Genomic DNA, 24,598 nt, shown 5'->3' with positions numbered 1-24,598 from the left:
GGATGCTTTATTCAGCTTTGCCATCACCTGATTGAATCACATCTTAAAATAATTATTTATTACATATACATTTTAAAACAACGTGATACATTAAAACCAATGAACAACTCTTGTAAATTGATGTTTCACAGTATAACTTTTACTGTATTTATTAATTTTTCTTTTACCAGAACTTTTTTTTCTTTTACCAGAACTTTTCTTTTACCCCTTAATATTTGCCAGATTTTAAGGGATGTCATTAATATTTCTCTTTACATTTTTTAATGTTTTGCATTTTTAGCATAAATAATCATTGTTAAATCTACCATGCTCCCGTGTTTTAGATGATACATTTATGGTCAAATTTACATTAAGATGTAAAAGATTATATTATATAATAACCATACAAGTATAAATATTGAGACATTTGAAAAAAGAAAATATTTAAATGCTTATTATTTTATTAAATCCAACAAAATATAGCAGTTTTTGATGCTAAATCTGACTAGATTTGTCCCTTTCCTGTAACACACTCTATTACACATTCACCACCCTAATAAATATTAATATTGTAAATCCATATAATCCGACTCAAAGCTTGAGCACGATGTCAACATGTTATTCAACAATATTCAACAGACTGAATTATCCATTAATTTGACTGGCAATCCATTGGCATCAACTTTGCAGCTTTGTGACTCAAGATTCAAAAACATCATTAAAAAGTAAAGAGAAACATTCACCATGACCACTTCAAATATTTATTGGCCAGATATCACTCAATTCATTTAGCACTGTAAACACTTATGTAGAGAAGGCAACATGCTCCAGATAGTCCAAGATATAGGCTTGAAATCCTTTTGTTTGCCACATGTCAAAGTAAAGTTAAAATCCCCGTGCATTGAGCAAAGGTAGTTTTCCATTCGCTGCAACAAGGCTAGATTGCACCTGATGTTCAGATGCAAACAAGAGCACACAGTACCTCAAGAGTGAGCTGAAGAGCCAGTGTCAATGAGAACCAGTCCTGTCTGACTCAAAGCGTATTTGATATATAGTGTTATAAACATATAAACATGTATAAAAGTAATTATTTATACACACATATATATACTGAAGAGTTAAGTCCTTTGTCTTGATCTCGGTGTGTGTATCCCATTGTTCTGTCTGTAGGCCATATTCTTCAGCAATTACCAGACTGCTGTAGTAACTAATCCACGTCAAGCTGTTATTTCAGAAGCCATTCATTCACTGAAAACAGAAGTTGAGAATATGCTGTCAGATAACTTTCTTTGTGAAGCACAACACTTATTCATAAAGACAAATGTATCATTTCCATCTGTTCCAAGAGCAATAATCGCAAGTGTCTAATTAGAGCACTTAGCTTTATTGCACACAGCATGCATGCAGCAGTGCGCTCATGACACATAGCATGTGTGTGTCACTGATGGGAAGGAACTGGTGGGTGACACAGACCTCTGTATTGCAGCCTCAGCACACGGTTGTTAGGACAGTCCCGTCTCTGACTGAAGTTGATGTTGGTGCGGATGCAGCGCTGGTGGAGTGGCTGCGTGGGCCGCATGTTGTCACCCATACTGAGGAAGATCTGAGACGGCTGGTTTTGGCTGAGGAGACGAAGGGACTGCATCTGAAATATAATATAATGCTAGTAAGATTTTTTTTAAGTAACAATATTTTTTCACTTTTTATTGAGAAACAATGCATTAAATTAAGTGTTCCTGTAGCTCAATTGGTAGAGCATTGTGCTATCAAGCTTAAGGTTGGGGGTTCGATTCCCCGGGAACACATGATAGGTAAAGATTGATCGATTGAATGAACTGAAAGTCGCTTTGCATAAATGCATCTGCTAAATGCATACATTTCAAATTGGAGAAAATGCTTTTGTAATATTGTAAGGAGTTTTCAGCAGTTCACCTCTATCTGTGAGATGTAAATGGGCTTATTCATTAATATCCAGGTTGCTGTCTCAAGGCACGGTGGAATAGTTATCGACCCTTCATATGTGATAAAACGGGAGGTTTCGGGATACAGCTCCTCAATATCGAGCCCCATCAGTAAGTATGCATCATCTGAAAAGACATAGTATGAAACAGCCGATGGCCTGAGATGAATCACACACTCTTTGATGAAATCTGTTGAATATTTGATCCTCTCCAAGCTGTCAACATTCATACAGTTCAACACAGAATATTATTATTATTACCACTACTATGATTTTTTTTTTGTTCTGATGGCAATGCTGAGAGAAATAAAATATCACTTCTTATCCAAGACCACCAGGTGGTAATGCAAAGCTAAGTTTGTTTTTCCTTTTCTTTTTTTCATTAAGACTTATGAAGGCCTTCCCTGAAGCAATATTTCCCACCCAGACTGTGGAAACCACTTGATTTATTAATACAGATGCAAGCAGTTTTCAATCAAATGGAATTTAATGTTAACAATATTAACATAATTTCAATTCAATGTTAATAAAAATAATACTCATGTTAACAAAAGCAACTTTTAAAAGTTAACGAGTGTGAAAAGGAGCTCACTAAGCCACTGACATGAATAAAGAGAGGGGTATTTTGCGGATACTTACGTTTATATGTAATCCTTGTAATGGTCTCTCTGCTCAGCATACGGTTTAGAAATATATTTGTAGGCTCTGAGATCTGAAATCAGTCAAAAATTTCAAAGAAAACATTACTTAAAGCCCCGACATCTGCAGCTTCTTTTCTGATGAAAAGGCAGAGTTTCATAAAACATGGTTTTGTTCAATGCATTAATCACAAATGACATGACCGTTATCTTACTGCTGAGATATTTCATTACCGCTTCACCATATCACAACTATAATCAATAATAGTCTAGTAGAATTTATTCTAGGGGCATCTGGATGAGTTTTTTCCATGTATTGAAGATGAATGGCTTTCATCCATGTGCCTTCATTAGCAGCAGAATGGAGGAGATTCCCTGCCATCACCATCACCTCCATCTGGGATGAAAGTGAACTGGGTCTGGCGGGGGGGGGGGGGGGGGGTAGTCTGCAATATGGCAAGATCTTCATCTGGACTCTGGCTCTTCTGCACCAATTTACACACAAGTCACGATTCACAGAGTCACGCAGCGATTCGGGAGTCTGATGATGATGTGCTTCATGAGGAGGTTAAATGCCAAAGAATCTTCATTTTCTTACTTAAGTGGTTAAAGAACAAAGATCAAGACAAATTCCACATATTCAAAATTCTATAACGCAGTCTGCCGTTTTTATTTAAGACATCTTTAAATTTAATATCTACCATCATTTAAATATAATAATTTATAAACATATGAATTTTAAAATGATTACTTTATTATTTATAATATATTTCAAATATTTAACATGTAACATGTATGTTAATAACTCTCAGGAACACAAGTAATTCCAGAGCAGCTCAGAGCATTGCATTTTATTTTTAGTTCAAAATAGGCATGCTCTGAAAAAATGGAATAGTGGTGCATTCAAGCCCATTTTCGCTTTTCCCAGAATGCACTGGGTCTTGAAAAATTAATATGGATTGACCATTTGGCAGTTTTATTGCTTTTGTTTGTAATCGTGTGTGAAGCCAAACATTCCAAGATATCAAGCACGTTCAGCTCTTCATTACCTGTAAATGTCTCATAGAAAAGATAATATTGAACAATTTACTCCTTTAAGTTAAAATTTAAATATTTCTTATTTTTTAAGTTAACAGAGGAATGGTAGGTATCAAGCACATCTTGGGTAATTTTTTCACCATCTACAAATCAGAATTCTTCCAGTGCACCTTGCAAGCGCACAATGCATATGAGATGGGAATACTGATGATTATTAATGACCATAGGACTTTGAATAAAACAATAAAAAGCTTTTTGTGGTCGTATTTCATCATGGCAGTCATAGAAAAAATTGTATGGTTCAGAAAAGCATTTTATTCATTTTTTTCACCCATCAAAAATATGATTCTCATTTATCATTGAGTAAACTTTGTTTTAAATAATTCAGATTAATATAAATAATTTAAATGTTATGTGGGATTGCTAAAAAAGAAATAGTTTTCTTCAAGAAACCTAAGTTATACATATATTATGCAGCATTGGTGCATAATTAATTTAGTTGATATGAAACAACGGATGCAGAATACTGCAGTCTGATTATTATTATTATTATTATTATTATGTATCTAGATTTTTTTAATTGTCTTCAAATTGGAGCAAAATAATTATTAAAAGCTAATCTAAGAGTGAATTCTACTAGATTATTCCATATTTATGGATAGTTAAAGATTGCTTTAATTCCTTGCATGCCAAATTTAAATGAATTACATTAATATATTATATAATTCTTAAAAAACAAATCAATCAAGTACATTCAAGCACTTTTAAGGCATGTTAATTTGTGCACATTCATGTCTCACTGGACATGAACCTCTGATCTCCAAAGGCTATGTAACGTTTGCTAAAGATTAATGCAGTTTAAGACTAATTAATGAAGTGCCATGTCTCCAATGTATATATTTTCAGCAGCTGAGACTACTAACCTTCATGAAAATAGAAACCACTGCTATTCCATTAGGACTCCGGACTGCATCACTGTAATTTAAATACAAATCCTGATTATAATGGATGAGCTGCACCTGTCAAAAGAATAAAAAAAGAAGAAGAAGTGTAACTTGCAGTAAAATAAAAAAACAACAACAACAAAAAACCCAATCTGGATAACAAACACCTGCTTAGTGCGAATTAGGGTTCTAACGGTATGAAATTTTCATGGTATGATAATCGTCTCAGAAAATACCACGGTTTCACGGTATACTGTATTAAACAATCAAAACAGGGTTTTTTTTTGGGGGGGGGGGGGGGGGTTGAAAAAATGTTTGAAAGCATGTATTCAAATTTCATTAAACAAAAACAAGAAAATTTTACCATTGATTATTTATTAGTTTAATAACTTATATGTATCATTACTAATTCATACAAATTCATAAATTCCAGTTTGACTTAATTTTTCTGGATTCTGTACTTATGATTTAATACAAATATACTATCAAAAATGGTGGTAGTGAAAATGTATACAAATTTAACAATTTAATCGATGTTTTAAAACCTTTATTATTTTATGTTTTTGCAAAGGGCTACACAACAGAGATTTACTAAATAAAAATGAGGGAAAAAATGATATTATATTATGTATTTATGTCAATTATTATTATTATTATTTTAGAAGTAGGCTACATTATAGTTCAATCGAAATTTCTGTCAATTTCTTCGAGTTAAAAAGCAGACTTTTATTTGGACGGATTGTTTTGAAGAGCTTTGAGTCTCAATGTACAGTACGTATTTGTTTTTGACAGTGGTTTTCTCAAATAAAATGATGAAATGATTAACTGTTCTCTCAGTAAGGCTCTCATTGTTTGTGTTCACGTCCTCAGATAGTGAGACAGCAGGCACTGTTAAACCTGCCACTTTAAGCCACGCTGGCGCATACTTGAGTATGTAGTACATTCACAGAGAGACATGCAAAACAAACAGATTAGCCTATATATTTATATAGCAGTGCTTTTGGCATTATTTTACAGCTTTGTTTTTTATTTATTCATCAATCCATCAAATCGCTCGTATTATGTGACATCTGCAGAGTAGCTAGCTACTGTAAATTCATTGTCATGAATGGATTCTGTGCTTCACTCTGAAATCATAATGCATTAACCTTAAATTATGAATGGAACATAGCTGTATCTGCACGGGATGATGTTGTACTGTAAAAGTCGGTAAACATGGTAAACATGTTGGATGCGTTTCCCCATTTTGCAGCCGCTTTCCGATCAAAGTTTTGGAAAACTTTGCATACCTTCAAGGACAAATAACCATTCGTCTTTTCTATAGAAAAAGTATTCCCATACTAGTGGCAATTTTAACTCATATTTTGACATGGGATAGAGATTAGAGATAATGGACTCTGTCTCTGATGTTGTCTCCGCTGTACGTGTGGGTGGAGCAAGAGAACAGTTATGTGGAAAGTTGTTGCCTATGCGCAGGTGAGATTCTGTGTCTGTTATTTTCTCTCAATACTGTAGATAAGCAAATGTACACGGTATGATAACCGTACATGTTTATATCACGGTATATCGTCATACCGGTATATCGTTACAACCCTAGTGGGAATGGATCCAAAACAGTGTGATTGTACATTTGGCTGTGCTATACTTTCAGAAAAAGCCATAATGCATAAAATATGCCCACACATTATATGTATATGACTGCATACAAGCCCATTAACTTAAATTGTGTCAGCTTGTAATCACATGTGACACTGTAATGAGGGTCAGTACATTAATCCATATAAATATTTTGCTGTGTGTGGTGTATAAATTGTTAATGAATTTTTAATGGGAATACTATGAAGCTCCTTGATGCTCCGCAGCTCAATGAAACCAGAGAGATGGAAGCCAGGAAAGCTGCTGCTTAATTTTCAGTGGTTCAAAAATGCACTGGAACTCATTAGAAAATATAATTCAGTCATCAGTTATAATGAGCTTGCTTGTCAGCTTCAAAATGAAGTTGTTGGAAAGCTGCTGCCCATATAACCTCATTTGGATTAGGAAAATGAAGTGAAGCTGCTGACTTCAGTGAAATTAGAGGTGAGGTGAGGATCTGAGAGGGCCGCGCATCTTTGCGCCACAATAAGATAAAGTGTAAACTCATTAAAATTATTTCATATTTCTGGGACAAAGTGGTGGTCTTGAAAGTCTGAAAACCGTCTCTTGCTGTACATTAAGAACTGTCTGATCTGTATCAGTATGAGGGTCACTACAACAAAGAAATGTATGTCTTAAAAAATAAATCAAACTGTACTTTAAACCATGTGCAAATTCTTAAAAAAAATAAAATAAATAAAAACACATATGGCATAAACACACACACACACACACACACACACACAAAATAAATCCCTTATGCTCTCCAAGGCTGCTGGCTGCTTAACAGTTTTGTGGAATATTATAACCTTTTACATTAAAATTGTCTTTACTGTCACTTCTGATCAATTTAATGCATCCTTCCTAAAAAAAATAAAAATAAAAAATAAAATAAAAAGATAAAATATCTCACTGACCTGAGATTTGATTATAAACTAATAATAATAAAACAGGATTCTTTTCAACAATTTCATTCATTTTCATTATATGATCAGAAATGTTTTTTGACTGTCACCAAAAATATTTTAAGTTAATTTTAATTCAGAAATGACATGCTCATCACATAATCATATAGTGTTCATTTTGTCAGCTATTTTTATTTTAGTCTAATTCTTAGTCCTTTGTCAAATGTAACTTCTAGTTTTCATTATTATATAATAAACTGACAGAATTTTGCCTACTACTTTAACGTCAGTGCCAGTACTTCAAGGGCTTTCCATCCAGGCCCTTTGAAGGCAGACAGGTTTAACTGAATCCCACATAAGTGATGTATATCCAGGCTCTATGTTGGCTCACCTCTCCAGGGAAGGCCTGGCCGTTGAGCAGGTGCTCAGAGCCCCGACCGTCCTCGGCGCCAAAGTGAAGCCGGATCTCCTCCAGCCTGTAGCTGTAGCTCAGCGGCCCGCCAGAGATGTTCACCAGGTGTGACTTGTCTGGGCGCAGGGACACATGTCGGCCCGTGTTATACATCGTTCCACTGACCTGAAAAACAAACATACACTGTAAACAAGCTGTAAATAAAACAGATTATGGGAGTACTTCTTACAAGAAAATACTATTTCAGTGTTTCTACTTCAAAATTTCACATTTAATTCCACGTCAAATTTACAAGCTATTTCTGAGTGTAAATTACACAAAATTAGGTTAAATTTCCTAGATCAGATGTTTTCTGTGATTCTCATTTCTGATCTTTCATGATAAAACAATAATAAGTGTTTCTATGTTTACAGTCAGTACATTTGGGAGGACAAGAAGCAGTTTTCAGCTGGATAGGCTAAAAGGCATTACATACGCGCTGCTGGACATTAAGGGAATTCCTGGAAAATCAGGCATGAATGTAATGAACAGACTGTTTGGTTCTGATGGATTGAGGTTTTTCCAGGTAATCCTGGTTGACAGGTGCAACCGCTGACGTAGTAATTATGAAGCAAATGCACTAAAGCTTAAAAACGGGAAGCTATAAATGGAAAACAATACCTGGAATGGTTTGTCTTCACTTTCGTGGTAACTTTGCAACTTTGCTTTTGGATTTCTAATCGAGACCAAAATGTTAAGGCGCCCTGGTGATCAGAACATCTTTGTAAACAGCTGTGAGAGCGTTCAAGAATGTATTCTAATGGGAGATTTCAAATTAGTTTAATATAGTTGGCTCATTTGTGATCTGGAGACAGTTTAACAACTGCTGATCCCTCAGGAACATGAGAATGAGCAATACATTTAGCCTGACATCTCATCTGGATAAATACTTAGCAGGAGGTAATTACGATCATTTTAAACTTTAGCCCTGAAATAATTCAGAGTAAAATGGCAACTTAAGCTGAACTACAGCACAAGGGATGACACTCATTATTCTTAGCGATAATCACAACTGTCCACCAAAACTCAAAAGACTATGGAAGCCTATTTCCAACTCAAGAGAAGAGAATGGAAATGTGATTTTTTTCCCCTCGTAACTATGATTTTATTACACATACACTGTCAAAAAAGTGCAAACATTTTACCTTTAGGGGTACAACAGCTTGCCACTGGGGCGGTCCCATTAAAGGGATTTCTTTGTTACATCTTTACCTCCTAAAAAGTGCATATTGGTGCCTTAGAGTAGTAATATGTACTCTTATGGTACTATTATGCACCCTTTAGGTGTAAAGAAAGTAGAAAGGTGCCCCTTTAAGGGCACTGTCTAAGTGACAAGGATTATATCCTTAAACGTAAAATTTTAGGCAATTTTTTACTTGAGAGTGTAACTGTGACTTGTGAATGATGTTTTTAATTGCAACTTTATCTCTCACAACTGCAAATTTATCTCCCCATTCATTTTTTTATTATTTAAAATGTTATAAATATGTATAAAGTATATATAAAATATTTTGAATTGACTTCTATTTTTTATATTATCAGCTTTCATTTTAATTTTAGTATTAGTAATCTGAAACAACAGTTTTGTCATTTTTTTTATTCTTTTTGTTATTTTAATATATATATTTAGGTTTGATTTGTGGTTATTTCAGTATAAGTTTTAGTAACACTTCAACAAACTTATTTTATTTCAGTTGGAAAGGAAACATTTCTAATTTGAATTTGAAATCTCTTTTAATACCTTATTTTACAATAACAACACTGTATCTCACAGCTGTGCCTCAAAGTTGCCATTCACGATATAATTTTTTTTCATATTTAAACCTATATCTCACAATTACCTGAACTCAAGAAATGTGAGAAAGAACAAGTCCATTAGATATTTGAATTCAGTAATTTAAGAATGAATAAATGCAGGTTACATATATAGCTAGTCCATCTAAAAGAGACCATACACTTTTCCATTATAGCCTGGAGTTTCCATGCATAAATTCAATTTTTTAACAGCCCTCTGGTATCCAATCAAACCGACTTGAATTCATGGAGAACATTTAGGTCTGCAATGGAATTTTCTCTAGGAATAACGTGCAACTCCCCACATAGCATGCTCAAAGGAGCAATGCATACACAAATGTAATTGGGTCTCTTGAAATAAGAGCAGAAAAACCTCCAGAGGGAAACAGCAGTGCACTTTTATTTCTAAGTCTAGGGTACTAATGTATTATTGAGCGAAGATGAACTAAGGTATATCATCCATAACCACGACCTCTTGGAGCTCCACTGGAGAATTGTTCACTGACAGCCCCTGTCAGCACAGATGGTGAGCCTTCCTAATCTCCCCCAGCAGATGCACAGCAGCATTAATCATAAAACAGGATGTTAAATGTGGAATTAACTCCTTCCTTTCCCTATCGTTCTGTGGAATGAATCCCCCTTAGCCCTCAAGATCTGTATGACAACAACTGCTGAATCCCTTTAGAGGGCAGAGCAATATCTAATGTGCACCAACCATCGATAATCAAACACTGGATTGGTGTCTGGTAAATGAGTTTAGTCGCACTAATCTGCACACTGACTGCAGGTGCACCTTATCGAAAGCAAATGGTAAGCAATTTTGCACCCGGGGAGAAATAGCGATCTCATTACGGCACTGCTGTAACAAACTAACAGTCGTGGAGCATTAGCCATCTTCAAAGGCTTAATTTGGAAAAGCTTCACTGTTGTGCTTGGCAAAAATAATTGAGGATCCGCTTCATTGGCCATTAGAGCTGTATTAAAAAGTCATCCGATGAATTAAGACCCAGCAACAACAGCAAACTAGCTGTCTAAACAATGGCCATGTAAGTAAATACAGAATGCGATTAGATTTGACAAATGGACCGTTAAGCTGGGGTTATGCTGTGTGACCCGATCTGGTCAAAATCCTAGTGAATTATGGGACAGTGGTCTAAAGTGAACAATGTGCGACTGTCCATCTTCTACCAGTTCGAATAATGTGAAATATCGTTATTTTATGACTTAGAACAGATAAAATAAAAAGAATTATGATGCAACTGTCAATCACAGTGTCTGTGATATTTGAAGAAAGTACAACGAAGAGCTTTACCCTTTCCAGTACTTACCTTCCGTTGCCCTGCATTGAGTCGTAGAGGATTGAGGAAGGGGTCAAAAATCATTCGACTGGTTTCGATGTTGACTGGCGACTGTCTCTTCCCAATCGTGCACAGGTTCCAGGCAGTGTTAACTAGTCCCCAGAAAGATGGCACTAGCGAAATACAAACAGAAAATGTAAAGTTCAGAGCATTAGCTTTTATTTTCAACCGTAGACTGTTGTGTTCGCCGTTTTGTAATGGGTCATGATCGGATTGGCGGGGGTTTTATTTTGATTATCACAAATTGCTCATCCCAGATTTCCTCTGTCATTCGCATCCATGGTGTGCTGTTGTTTTTGAGTTTGGATCTAGTAGTTGACTTTCTTTAAGACAACCTTTTGACTAGCAATCAATTTGAACACTTAATTACCAGGCGCAGTGACGGGTTCTCATTTGAAAACGAGGTCATCATCGTGCATCCAAATGGAAGAACTGCATGTTAATGTGATTCGCTTCACAAAAACAAACTCACGAAAAAAAGAAACACAGATGGAATTAGTCACATTAGCCACACAGCCAAAGGACATACTTGACCTTATATGATTAATTTATTCTCACAGATGTTTCACAGTCCTACACCAGTGAACAACTTTATTGCTGATTGCAATGACTTTTATCGGTGCACTGAACCTCAAATCTCACTTATCATATTTAAATTAAACATGACAGATCAAGGAAGAGCCCGACACCTGGGAAGTTCCTGTCATTAACGTCAAACCTGTAAAACTTCCTTTCTTTTGTGAAACACTAAATGTTTTGTAGAAAGTTGGAAGACAAACACTGAATTCAAATGTATTGAGAAAAGAAGAAAAAAAATCTAACTTTAACAGTCATACGTTTTGAGTTTTCACCGACTTTAGGGTGTGATACCCCTTTAACAGAATGTATCTAGTGTGAGCTTGAGTGTGTGACAGCAGCGCGAGAGAGGATGATACTGTGATCCTGACCTCCACTCTGGTCAAGTCAAACTCATTAGATCACCAAGAGCTTGGACGCTTCAATGTAAAGAATATCATCTTTAGTCCACAAAGGCTGAGTTTATAAACCGTTTTATCCAGCATGAACAAGTGATCCCCTGGTCTGATTATCCTCTCATCATCTCCAGCTTTGTAGAAGTGAAACTGGACTGGCTACTTGATGTTTTACCATATTAAGTTAGAGAGAGCGGAAACACTTTAGATACAAAGATTAGGCAATACGAGGAAGCTGTGGAATAACATAAGCTGTTTTCCTTTGAATTCATGAAGGTAATTTACTCTGTATTTGTATTTATTTTCAGCATCTCTTTATACAGTGACCTAAATAAATGATTATTTCCAAACCCGTGATCCAACCTGTAACGCTGCTTTAGTATGGCATCCTAACAGTCACTGAGCTCATTACGTCCAGTTGGTCTTTATTTATTTATTTATTTTCACTTCTCAAATGTCTCACTCTGTGCTTTTTTTTAAATGTCAAGGACAGACAGAATATGCAACTGCTTATAAAACCGAGGGAGGAATGAGTAAGACATTTGTGCTCTTTAAAAGTAGGCTGTCTCAGCCTATAATTCAAAATGTAAGATAGCAAATCCTAAAGAAACAAGGTTGTCAGACACTAGCTATCATCTTGGATGGAAAAGATACAAAAAAAATGTAAATATGAAAATATTTTTTCACCAAAAACACTGAAAAGTCAAATGATTTCCACCCTCTCTGATCCACCGATATTAAAATCTTGGGTGATTCGATAAGCTGATAATGGACGCCAACTGTCTATGTATTTCTGCTAAAATCTCAGAGCGCTTCCAGTATAGTATTCTTCTATAGCAAAGTGTGGTACAGCAAACTCTTTCTATCCTATTTCTAATAAAAATCAATAACAATAACTAATAATATAACAACTAATTATCCATATAGAATTATAGAATAAGGTATAATATAGTAAATTATAACATTTTAGTAATGAGTCAAGAAATAAATTAGCAGGTGAATTTGATCTATTATTGCTTTGTCCTGTTGTGGGACTCTTCCTCAAGATACAGATTTTATTTTTCTTGCAACTTGCGCCCACTGTGCTACACCAGAAATAAAGGTTAAATACAGAAATATGGAACATTCTGTCTTAAAAAATAAAATAAAAACACCATTAAAAACTAAAATGTATTGGTATAAATGCTAAAAGTGAATTTCGCCATCACAACATTAAAATGCACATTCTTAAAAAAATTATTATTCACTTTGAGACTTAAGTGTTATTTAATATCAGTGTTTTTTAAAATAAGCGTTAGATGCCATTAAATGCATTTAAACAGAAAAATAAAGAAATTAGGCACAAGCATTTAAATCCAAGCCAATATTGGCATTATATATCCAGTATGAACTGATACTGATAATTAAAAAATATCAGGTACTGGTCAATAACGATATAGTACCAATATATGATGCTTTTGTTTTTAAAGCAACTGCATGTAGTTTTGTTAATTTTTGCAACTTCAGAGCCCCCTACAATAAAGTGCAATTCACTACTATAAATATGTACATTTCTGTGAATTGCTGTATACGTGTATTTGCTGCTGACATAAAACAATTTCAGCCCTTTCAGCGGATTTTTACCCATGCTCACAAAACTTACATGCTCCCAGATAATACATCTCGGGAATGCATAGGAAAGAAATAAAATACATTCACCTTTAGCAATCAGGGTACTATTATAATTTTGAGGTAAAAAATAAAATAAAATAAATACAGTTGCTTTAAAGTGAATCAACAGACAGACAGACAAAAAAAAAAATCACAATATAACAAATCATGCAACCAACATAAAAAAAAATAGAAGAAAGAAGCAGCAACGGCATCCTGAGTTTACTGTATGTTTGAGGTCTTGAGTCTGTATTTTTAGCTTAAATCTCTCTGAATCCATTGTTAAGGTCTGCCGAGTATTTTGAGCTCCCATCTAGAGTGATATAATGATTTTGCCGTAGCAATTGATGAGTAGTAGACAGATGGCACCCTCATCATCAGGGATCTGTGCCAGATTTGGCTTTGGGTTCAATACATTAATGAGAACTCTCTCAAAGTGCTTTATGGTATGATGGGACAAATACATAAACTAAACAACGAACAGTACAGTGCAAGGCTGAGCACTGCTGTTACATCATACTGAAAGTTGCATTAAGTCTTACATGTGGAAGTAACATTTTAATGCTACAAATATTTACTTTTTACTTAATCTCTTGGCTTTACACATTTCTGCATCTGAGAATTTATTCAACAGTGCAGTTTTCCAGATGTTTGTTTATCCCCTATAGCTGAACATATACATTTAAATCACAGTATAATGGACAATTGCTTCTTCAGTTTCGCTAATAGCAGCACATAAATGCAGTAACATGAAACATCAGACCACCACTTAATTATTGCTTATTTTTCAAATGTGAAAATGCACTCTACATTGTTGATGTTTAGAAAGAAGTCTCTTAGGCTCACCATTTATCTGATCCAAAACAGTAAAAACCATAATATTGTGATAAAAAAAAAAATGTGTTCTCATATTTAAAAACGTCATTAATTCCTGTGATGCACTGCTGAATGTTCAGCATCATTCCTCCAGTCTTCAGTGTCACATGATCTTCAGAAATTATTCTAATATGCTGCTCAAGAAACATTTCTTACTATAATCAATGCCAATTTTTTTTGGATTCTTTGATGAATAGTTACTGTAACTTTTGATCAATGCAATTCATCCATGCTGAATAAAAGTATTAATTTCTTTAAAACAAAACTTATTGACCCTAAATACGGTCTCTGATTTTGTTAATGAATTATAATGTGTTTTTAGAGCAAGTGAGACAAGTTTTCAACATGAATTTAAAAAATAGATCATGTAGCAGCTTCAGTGAAACCCTCAGGAGAATTGAAGAGATGCTCTCTTGAAGTTAACAATGTAGAAACTTCCCGCCATAGCTATGTAAGCATTATAATGAGCGCATGCCAAAAACAGGACAGAAATATTCATTCATGAATATGCACACATTAAAGCAAAGTTAATCTCTCACCGGAGTGAATTGAAGTCCATGACTGAAAATAGCATATGCATGTCTAGCATGAGACTTTTTGGAGCATCACATTCAACTGATAAGACAAAATTATGAAATGAAAATGGGTTCTTCCTCCTAAACCTAAGTTAGTCTCTTAAAGCATTTAATTTGAGTGGGTGGCATGATCAGAGAGTTACATTTCATTCCTGTTGTAAGTATGATGAATTAATCATTAATGCACTTCATACTTAAAACTGATGTGTGTAATTAAACTCCTATTGCAGCTTAATATGCAGAGACAGCTATAAGGAAGCCAATTTGTCAGGCTGATTCTCCAAACTGAAAAGTGTAAACATTGTGTCTCTGTGGTGCTTTCAAAATATTGCTTTGTTTGTTTATTAAGCATCCAACCACATCAATGCAACTGCATCAGTGGCTGAACCAAAGACAACAGTTTGAGAACGGGGCCAGCTGTTTATGACCAATGGAAGACAGCGGAGTGGCCAGAAAACATGTTGAGAAAACAAACATTCTTTTTTCAGTTTCACTTGGTGGTGCAGAAACTTCACACTTCATCTGTCCTATGCCTCACATATTACAGTAAAATCAGATATATTCTTTGACAAGTGAACACGTCACAAGCACTTCAGGCAAACACTAAAGTTTAAAGGATTACTACTAAACCATTGCCTTAAGTGTTCTCAAGCCATGCATGTGGACAAGCAAAAGAATATTTTTCTTGTGAGGAATGTCTTGAAATCAACCCAGACATGATCTGGGAAAGGGATGACGTTTGCTATTTGAATGCTTTCACATCTTCTTCCTTTCACAGTCCTTTTTAAGTCTCAAGGACATTTAAGCAACATAAATCCAGAGACTTTTTCTCCCTTGCAGAACACTTAATAAAGAGGTAAATTTATGTGCAATGCATATATTTATGAGTTGCTATAGGGCTTACCTGATATCCCCTACAACTCAGATTGATGCTGCACTACATGCTGTGTCCTTGTAACTAGATCAAGCATTTCTTTTTGGAAATATAATGACCATTCCTCATGAATAAGTAGGAATTGTATGGTTCTGTCCTCTACAGGTATCTTCTTTATTAAAAGCTTTTAAGCATACTAAAAGGAAATTACCATTATGGTCCTTGTCAGTGTTCAAAGGGCTCCTTTGCTGCCTACATACATTACTTTGACTGACTACATAATGAAGTACTTCGAATAAAACTCATAAAGTGTCTCAGACCTCTACTGCAATAGTAAGCATTAATCAGCTGAGACCACAAGCTGTAAAAATAGATTAAGCTATAACCAGGCCCACACGGGATCTGCGCCCGCAGAACAAGATATGGGGAGAATACATTCATCCACCATTCTAGTGTCCTACTCTTGCATGTTCAGTTATTAAATATTTCGGCTAATTTCGATTATTACATTTAACCATTTTTAAAGGGTCATGAAACCCCAGACTACTTTTTCTGAGATTATAGTAGAGGTGTTTGTGTTACACATCATAGCAGACAATGTTAGTATCCGATAATTGTATCTGTTGGAGAAAATTGGTAAAATTCTAAGCTTTTTTTGCGCTATTTTCATCTTCTGGGTTTAAAATCTATATTGTGTTGACGTCGCAATTTTTGGACGTGGCCATGGACTATAGTATATCGATTATGTGTCAGTGTCTATTAAATTATTAATGAGACTGCGTGTTCTTATCCTATAAGAAGACGCGTTTCTTAATTATTCACAACAGCATGTGTTGATTCGCTATGTCAGACATTTCAGACTGTGAGATGACATTGCGTTGATTGAGAGAAACATTCATGGATTCAAGAAGAGTGTTTGTTTTTGCTTTGTAATAAGAGTTCAGCAAAAACACCATTCAATGCGAAACACAGTTTTTACATCTCTGATACAACCCATCAAAACGCCTATATAAACACCACAGAATAAGCCTTAAAAGATCTCAGAGGTACAACAGCGCGTTCATATAGGTTTTCGATGCAGAGTGCAAACGGCTGTGCATTTATTCGTTTTTAACTCATTGGGAGCAAAATGAAACTTTATGAATGCGAAGCTGTGTGTGTTGTCTTAGTCTTTCTCTCCTCTTCCTCGTCCTCAGCTCCGCTGTGCACAACGACCAGGTTTTAAGCATTTTTCAAAACTGTGGTGAGAACAAACCAGTGCTGAAACGGGGGGTTCATGACCCTTTTAAAGCCATCCTGCATAATTCTTCAGATTTAGCATCAGAATTTTTGTCAGCTCAGCCTGAAAAGTGCTTTCATGGAGCATTTCAGTCATTGGTATTGCAACTGAAGCAAACAATCAACTATGGGTGGCAAGACACTGTAAAGAGATCTCCGTATAAAGTTGTGGACAGCCACAAGTAAAGAGATGGACACAAAAAAATTCAAATGATTTATCAATGCCTAGAAGCACAGCAAAGTTTATTATTAAGAAGTGGAAGGTATTTGGTACAACACAGACCCTCCCTGATCAAGTCGTTGCTCCAAACAGGATGAAAGAGCCAGGAGGCAACTGGTCAGAGAGGCGACCAAGAGGCCTACAGCAACTTATGACAAAGACTGGTCATTGTGTGCATTTGACAACAATATCACAAATTCTCCACAAATGTGGCTTGTATGGGAGGGCTGAAAGAAAAAAAAGCCACTCCTCAAGACAGGCCACATACAGCTACGACTGAGCTTTGGCAAAACTAGTGGTCGACCGATATATCGCCAATGTCGATATCAGCCCATTTTTGAAATATTGGTATCGGCCGATACGTTTTTCTGCTTGGCCGATGTCTGCATGCCGGACATTTATTTTGACAGTGTTGAGAAAGGCAGCACCTGAGCACACACAGTGCTCACATTCTCCCTATTGTTCATTGTCATCGTTAACAGTTGTCTAATAACTAATATAATAACTGTCTTCATTTATAAGCAAACATTGAACAACCTCAAGTGTGATACAAGTAAGACTTTATTAACTACATAAACACTTAAACTAGTCTAACACACACACACACACACACACACACGCATACAGTGGGCATAGGAAAAAGCTTTAAAGCTTAAGCAGTAAAGAGATGAGAAATAAAGACACGAAGCTATGATACAATATGATATTCAGCAGATCTACAGCCTGAAGGAAACATCTGTTTCTTAGTTCAAACACACCTTTAAGAAAGGTGCATATGATACCTAATGTAAGTTTGATACTTTCACACTTCGACTGTTTGAAAAAGAGTCCCGATACTTTGGGTCTCCAGTTGGTCTCTGCTGAAGTGAGTTTATGAGAAAGACCAGCTCAAATCAGAGGATCTTGATGAATGAATAGTCAAGGCCGAAGCCTGGCACAAGCTTAGCGTGGTTTTTAAGGCTCTTAGCTCAGCATCTTCTCCTGGAGTTCCCGAATCTAAAAGAACCGCCCTGATCTGGTGATCAGTGATCTATATAGGGGGATGATGTCACAACCTCAGGTGACACCCTGAGTGAGCCAATGAGGAATGGTATCTTTTGGAGGGCAGTTTTACAACTCTTTGTTTTCTAGTATGGTGTCTTGCATATGAAACTAGATTCGGGGGTTCAATAGAAAAATCTTATAAAACTAATGTGTTGCATAAGCATCAACATGTAATCTACACTCTCATTTAGATCAAGAAAATACAAACTCATAGATACCAAACATCAGATAGATGAAGTTACATTAACTAGTGATCCATCATAAGCATGTATAAAAATATACAATACACAATATACAAAAACAGCATACACAATGCCCTAAAGTTTATGCGAATTAATTCAAAGAAAGGGTTTTGTATGAATTAGAGAAGAGTCCCTTTTTATGTGCATTATGTGTCTGTTTTTTAGAGACTTGAGTTGAGAGTTGCTTAGCCACTTTCCTGGGGGTCGTAAACCTAGTGTTATCAGATAGTGTGCCTTTGGTTGCTATGGAACCAGAGGCCTGTTCTGTCCTTTTTGAGGTGACAGTTGCCTTTTGGGGGAAGGGTCCTTAGACCCTTTGGTTAGATTAGGAGGCGTTAAAAATTATTTGTTAAACATAAATAGTTGTGTCTGATTGGTCCAAATGCTACATTTAAATAATTTAAACAAATCTTTGAATGGTAATGAACATTTAATATCACAAACCTTAAAAACTTCGAATCCATCTGTGAGATCTTGTGAAGTGTGCATTTGTCTCCTGCATGATGGCATGTTTTCTGCGTGATGGTCAGTCCTTGTGAATTTAATGCTTTAAAATTTAAACTCATGATTTCAAAATATGCTGCACTTTATGCATTTGCCCACCGTCATATTCATGTCATTTTGTCTGTGTGCTGTATGTAAAATGAATGTTACCCTGTCTTTGTATGAAAAATATAATTCCCAATGTACAAAAACTTCCCAGAATACTGAGTGGCATGTTGGTTACAGTGTTTACTTCCTTTTTAATTATACTTGTATTAAATATTTATTTATTATAGAAAAATACTTTGTCATCTAAAGTATGTTTATTTCACACATTTATTTTTTTTAACCCATAGTCCAATGATTTCAAATTTCTATTTGAAATGTTAAAATAATACACACACACATAAATAAATCTGCTTTCCAAGAAATTGGCATCGGCTTTCAAAAAAACAATATTGGTCAACCACTAGCCAAAAAAGATGAGACAATAATTACATTACTTGGCCTCAACACAAAACAATATGTCTGGTGGAAATTCACTACAGCTCACCATCCAAATAACCCCATTCCTGCAATAAAGCATGGAGGTGGTAATGTCCTGCTATGGGGGTGTTTCTCTGCAGCAGGGACTGAAGCTCTTGTCAGGATAGAAGGAAAAATGGATGGGGTAAAAATACCATCAAATTCTTCACTGTAAAAAATTACTGTGAATTTAACAGGAAAAAACAGTGAAAATGCTACAGTACAAACTTGTTAAATGGTTAACCGTAATTTCCTGTAAGATTTACCTGGAAAACCCGTAACTGATGTTCCCAGAATTCTCTGCATTGCATTTCAAATTTTGTTTGAATTTGATGCTTTTCCTTTGAAATTACTGTTTCTTCTTATTATTTTTTTTCTTATCTGTTATGTTTATTAGGGTTTTATGTTACATATAATGTTGTTAAATTAATGTGTATAGCATATTTCAGTTTAATGAGTCTCACCATGATGGTGTTTAGTGCTTGTGTGAATGACACTGTGCACCTTCTATATATCTTATTATTTAAAAGCTGCTTGTGATGGGCTTTGTTTCATCACGTGACTTCACCACCACCTGCTTTTGGTGCTTACCAGTGTATTACAAAGGTACAAAAAAGATTTCAGTACATCAAAAAGTTGGTATATTAATATTGGTATATTAATTTTATATCAATTAAATTATGGTATTAAACTGTACATTTTACGGATTTTTTTTTACAGTGTTGAGAAAATATCTGCTGCCCTTTGCCAGAAAGCTGGGAAGAAGGTTTACCTTCCAACATGACAATGACCCAAAACACACAGCAAAACTGACCACTCAGTGGTTGAAGGAGAAAGAGATGAATGACCATGCTTGACCTAGTCTGTGGAATGACTTGAAAACTGCAGTCCACAAATAGTCATCATCGAATTTAACTGAATTTGATGCAAATATTGCCCACATCTAAGTCTAGATGTGCAAAGTTTGTAGAGACATCTCCCAACAGACTAAAGGCTGTAATTAAAGCAAAGGGTGGTTCAACAAAATACTGACACAAAAGGGTGATCCTTTTTCCAACTCAGTGATTTTTTTTTTCTTTTTTCTGACATGTGGGTATTATTTCTTTTACGGTATTTGGATGTTATAAGTTGCACTGAGTAAATACAGCCGGATAAAACAAAAACAGTGTCCCTCTTTATTTCAGGCTGCAAAGCAACGAAATGTGGGTGACAAAATGTGCAAAGCAACAGAAGAGGGATTGATTCTTTTCTATACCCACTATATTTATTTAATTAACAATACAGTAAAAACAGTAAATTTGTGAAATATTATAATTCAAAACCACTATTATACGTGTATATAAAAAAAGAAAATTCCTGTGATGACAAAGCTGAATGTTCAGTCACATGACCCTTCAGAATTCATTATAACATGCTGATTCGCTGCTCAATAAAAAAAGATTATGATCATGAATGTTGAAAACAGTTGTGCTGCTTTATATGTTTTGGAAACGGTGATGTAAATTATTTGATAAAGAGAAAATTTAAAATGTATTTAAAATAGAATTTATCTAACATTATAAATGTTTTTACTGCCACTTTTGATGAATTTGATGCATCCTTGCTGAATAAAAGTACTAACAGTACTAACTCATTTTTGACAATGATCGGTGATGATAGCGGAGGGGGAAAAATTACACATTATAGGCTTAGAGTTCACCTTTAAAATAACCTCTATCTTGCATGTATCATTTAGCGACCTTAAATGTATCAGGCCAACTAATCTTGTGTTGAAATGTTAGCACTATAAACTCCACACTTAAGCCCTAAATTATGATGCGGCATGTGCAAAGTACTGTTGAATAACTTTTCACCCTGATTAGTGTAAAATCCACCTCCTTCACACCGCATACGTACATTAAACGTGTGAATCAAACAGAATAAAATATTCACTGGCACCCAGGAGCTTCATGTGCTATATGTCAACACACAAAGCCTTTGCGAATAAAGTGGTGATTGGTGCATAGCTTGGGAGGCTTCGCAGCATGAATCTTGACAAGACACATTCTGCATAGTCTCACACTGTTTCCTTTTCTTTTTTGAAAGGCTTACCTGGTATAAAGCTCCCCTGGACAACATCTTTGTATGCCCACCAACCATCGTGTAGCTTTGATGACACTGGCTGTGCTGCGGGAAAAGAAGAGATTCACACATCACTCACCCACAGCTCTCTGAAAAATACAGTCACACCTGTAATAGACCCCAGCTCCCTGCGGGGAGACGTTTCTGCTGTCAAATGAGAAGATGAAGTTGTCTGCTTCAAGACACATTTAAAAAAAAAAAGTATTTTTGAGGCAAAACTTGATGCATGAAAAAAAAAAAAAAAAGTAACAGCATGCAAATTTATCAAGTCAATATTTGCCTAGCACTGCTAAAGTGCACATTTAAAAAAAAAAGTCACATTTGTTTGATGACGACAGATGCATCCTGGATGCTCTGCTCTGGGCCTTGTCAGTGGTGCAGGAAAGTAGGTCACAGAGGCAGCAGACTCCAGCATTCTGAATTCACGCTGTTATCTCACATCACTATTCCCCTCACCTCTCTCCCTCTGGCTTCAGGCTGCGGCTTGCATCATATCCACTGCCAAGTCAAGCACTCAGGGCTGCTCTTTAGTACACCACACCACGGCTCTACTCTCAAGCCAGGTCGCTTTGATGTGCCCATCATGAACGGGGCGGGAGGACTGGAGCCCAATTTGCTTCCACCCCAATTTATCGACATCTGTATCTGAGATATAAGAGGCTTGTGCACTTTCACTTATGTGAATAGTAAGAAGCTGCTATTTCTGCGGCTACAGTCTGCAGTAGCTAGAAGCATCTAGAGCCGCGGATTTGCTGTAAGTGCAGGTGCCAAGATTCATACTCTTGGAGATTCGCAAAATGCTGACACTCGAATGGAGCCCCGCTACCAATATATCCTCCCTGTTGTGTGTGGCTGCTCCCTGTGCGATATTGAGCCAAACATAAAAGGGCTCGTATATTATTTTACACTGCATGTTTTTGACACGCATGCATCACTCTGATATTATTGGCTGGAATGAGGAAAATAAACCTCACACATTTAACCAGGTATCTTGACTTTTTTTTCCCCTCTCTTCACAGCCATCGTCCCCTTTTAACTAGCCTGACCTCGGATCACATGTCAACTTCCTTTCAAACATACTACAAGGTTTTCTGTGGAAACCCTTCTTGCACATATCCAGCTCTTTGAAGATCTAACTTGTGTTATAGATGCCTATCCCCCAGAGAAATGATGACGTCAAACTCTGGACTGCCAAAAACAAACTGGCTACTTCAATAGTGCAGAAGAACCTCACGGACTCCAGATGAGCTTTACTCGGAGGTGTATGACTCACTGACAACCTCTTTACATCAATTGTTATACTCATTATGGTTTTCCTTTGCCTTTTTCATGCAATTTTATTTTATACTTTTTAGTAATGAAATGCATTTTCTCATGAACAATATTACTATAATAAGTTTGTACTCATTACAGAATGATTATTTGAGAAAAGAATGACCAAAGATGAAAGGAATTGAGAACTAACTGAATTCAGACTGAGATGGTTTCTTGGTTTCCCTATTTTCATACCACTTTTTACCTGAATAGGATGGTAGATCATGTGGACCACCTGAAAACCAGCTGTCAGGCTGGAAAACCATATTAAACCACACTAAAGACCTGTAAAATTTCTTAATCTGGATGAAGACAATATTCTATTCCTATTGGATATAGACAATATCTAATCCCTGGATATTCTTTTCTCAAAACCGGTGTTTTTTTTTAGCAAGGCATGCAAGAAAACAACACAGCTAAACAGGAAAAATAAATGTATGGGATTTTTTTTTTGCCCACTCCAAATCCCTGCTGTTACATTCAAAATCTTTTATTTTTTGAGATGACCAATCTGCTGCAGAAAAAAAAAAGCACACCAGCTAAACCCAGCCTAAACTAGCAGGCTGGTTCTACCAGTCTGGTCAAACGGTTTAATAGACTGGTTTCAGAAGGGTTGTGAGTTCTTTTCAGATTGATTAGACCAACAGAAGACTATCTTAATTAGGTTGGGAGACCAAAACCTGCTTAAACCTGTAAACAATACATTCATACAGTAAATATCCAGCATTGTTTTATCAGCAAAATATGAATTAGGCTATCACTTTAAAATTGCACATTCAGTTCTCCTCTTTAGCTTTTGGATGTATTATGCATAGCCAATGCCAGCATAATGAAAACGCAGCTATATTAACAGAGCTGTCAGCAGTTAAACATCTTAAGCGTCTTGAGAGAGAGTTTTCACATGTGAACAGTTTACCTTCTACAAAGACGACATTAATGTTGAGAATCAGTATGAACTCCCAAACGTGCGGCATTCTTCATTTAGTCCATCCGGTAATTAACTTGATAACACTTGGTCAAAGTCTGGAGCGTCATTCCTCGCGAGCGACGCTGACTCGCGCGCTCCCGTCACTCTCAAATATGATGAACATCGTCCTCTCTAAAAGACGCGACCCACCGCGCGCAGATTAACCCAATCTGAAATTAACCGAACGAAAAGCCACTCGACAGTTCACAGCGTAGAAACTTGCAAGTCCAGAGACCGACCTGTCGACTGGTGTCGCGAAACCCTTATTAGACCAAACCAACACCTTTATTTATCCTTGTTTGTGCTGTTAGGTTAGTCGCGGATGCTGTTTGCGGCGTTACCTGACAGAGCGCGCGGATCTGAGGTTTAGCGCGTGCTAATCCCCCTGCAGGCGGGGCTCGCGCTCCCGTGACGCTCGCTAGAGAATGCGGTTAGTTTTGACATCTATTCAAACTCTAATGCAATTACTTTCCTGCTGGTGCGAGGATTAATGGGATTAAAAATCATCGCATTCCTGTTCATAACTTACAAAATTAGTAACCCGAGTGCGCATTTAGGAAAAAACAAGCAATCATTGTCTTTTATTAAGCTATCACTTTATTTATTTATTTACTAATGCTGCTTTGAGAGCTAATTAATGCACGCTTTGATACACATCCTTTAGCTGCGTAGATTTACAGGTCTGTTGACACATGAGCACACGACTTTTACACATGGAACCTACATCCACTGTTTATAAAACATTTTAAATACAAA

The 24,598-nt window shown here is 36.0% G+C and overlaps 1 protein-coding gene across 1 annotated transcript; it reads right to left on the bottom strand.

The window, feature by feature from the left end:
* Positions 1–726: 726 nt before the first annotated feature.
* LOC127950884 (carbonic anhydrase-related protein 10-like) lies at positions 727–24,213 on the bottom strand. The gene is made up of 9 exons (XM_052548250.1): positions 23,792–24,213; positions 21,532–21,606; positions 10,673–10,815; positions 7,491–7,676; positions 4,539–4,634; positions 2,579–2,651; positions 1,912–2,066; positions 1,453–1,624; positions 727–1,227 (listed from the first exon to the last, which is right to left on the bottom strand). The coding sequence occupies exons 1-9, from the start codon at positions 23,847–23,849 to the stop codon at positions 1,205–1,207; spliced, it is 981 nt and encodes a 326-aa protein (XP_052404210.1). The 5' UTR covers positions 23,850–24,213; the 3' UTR covers positions 727–1,204.
* Between the last annotated feature and the right edge of the window lie 385 nt (positions 24,214–24,598).

Source organism: Carassius gibelio, chromosome A3 (assembly GCF_023724105.1).
Source record: "Carassius gibelio isolate Cgi1373 ecotype wild population from Czech Republic chromosome A3, carGib1.2-hapl.c, whole genome shotgun sequence".
NCBI lineage: Eukaryota > Metazoa > Chordata > Actinopteri > Cypriniformes > Cyprinidae > Carassius > Carassius gibelio.
The sequence above is the reverse complement of the archived record's forward strand: the minus strand, read 5'-3'. Positions and strand labels throughout refer to the sequence as shown.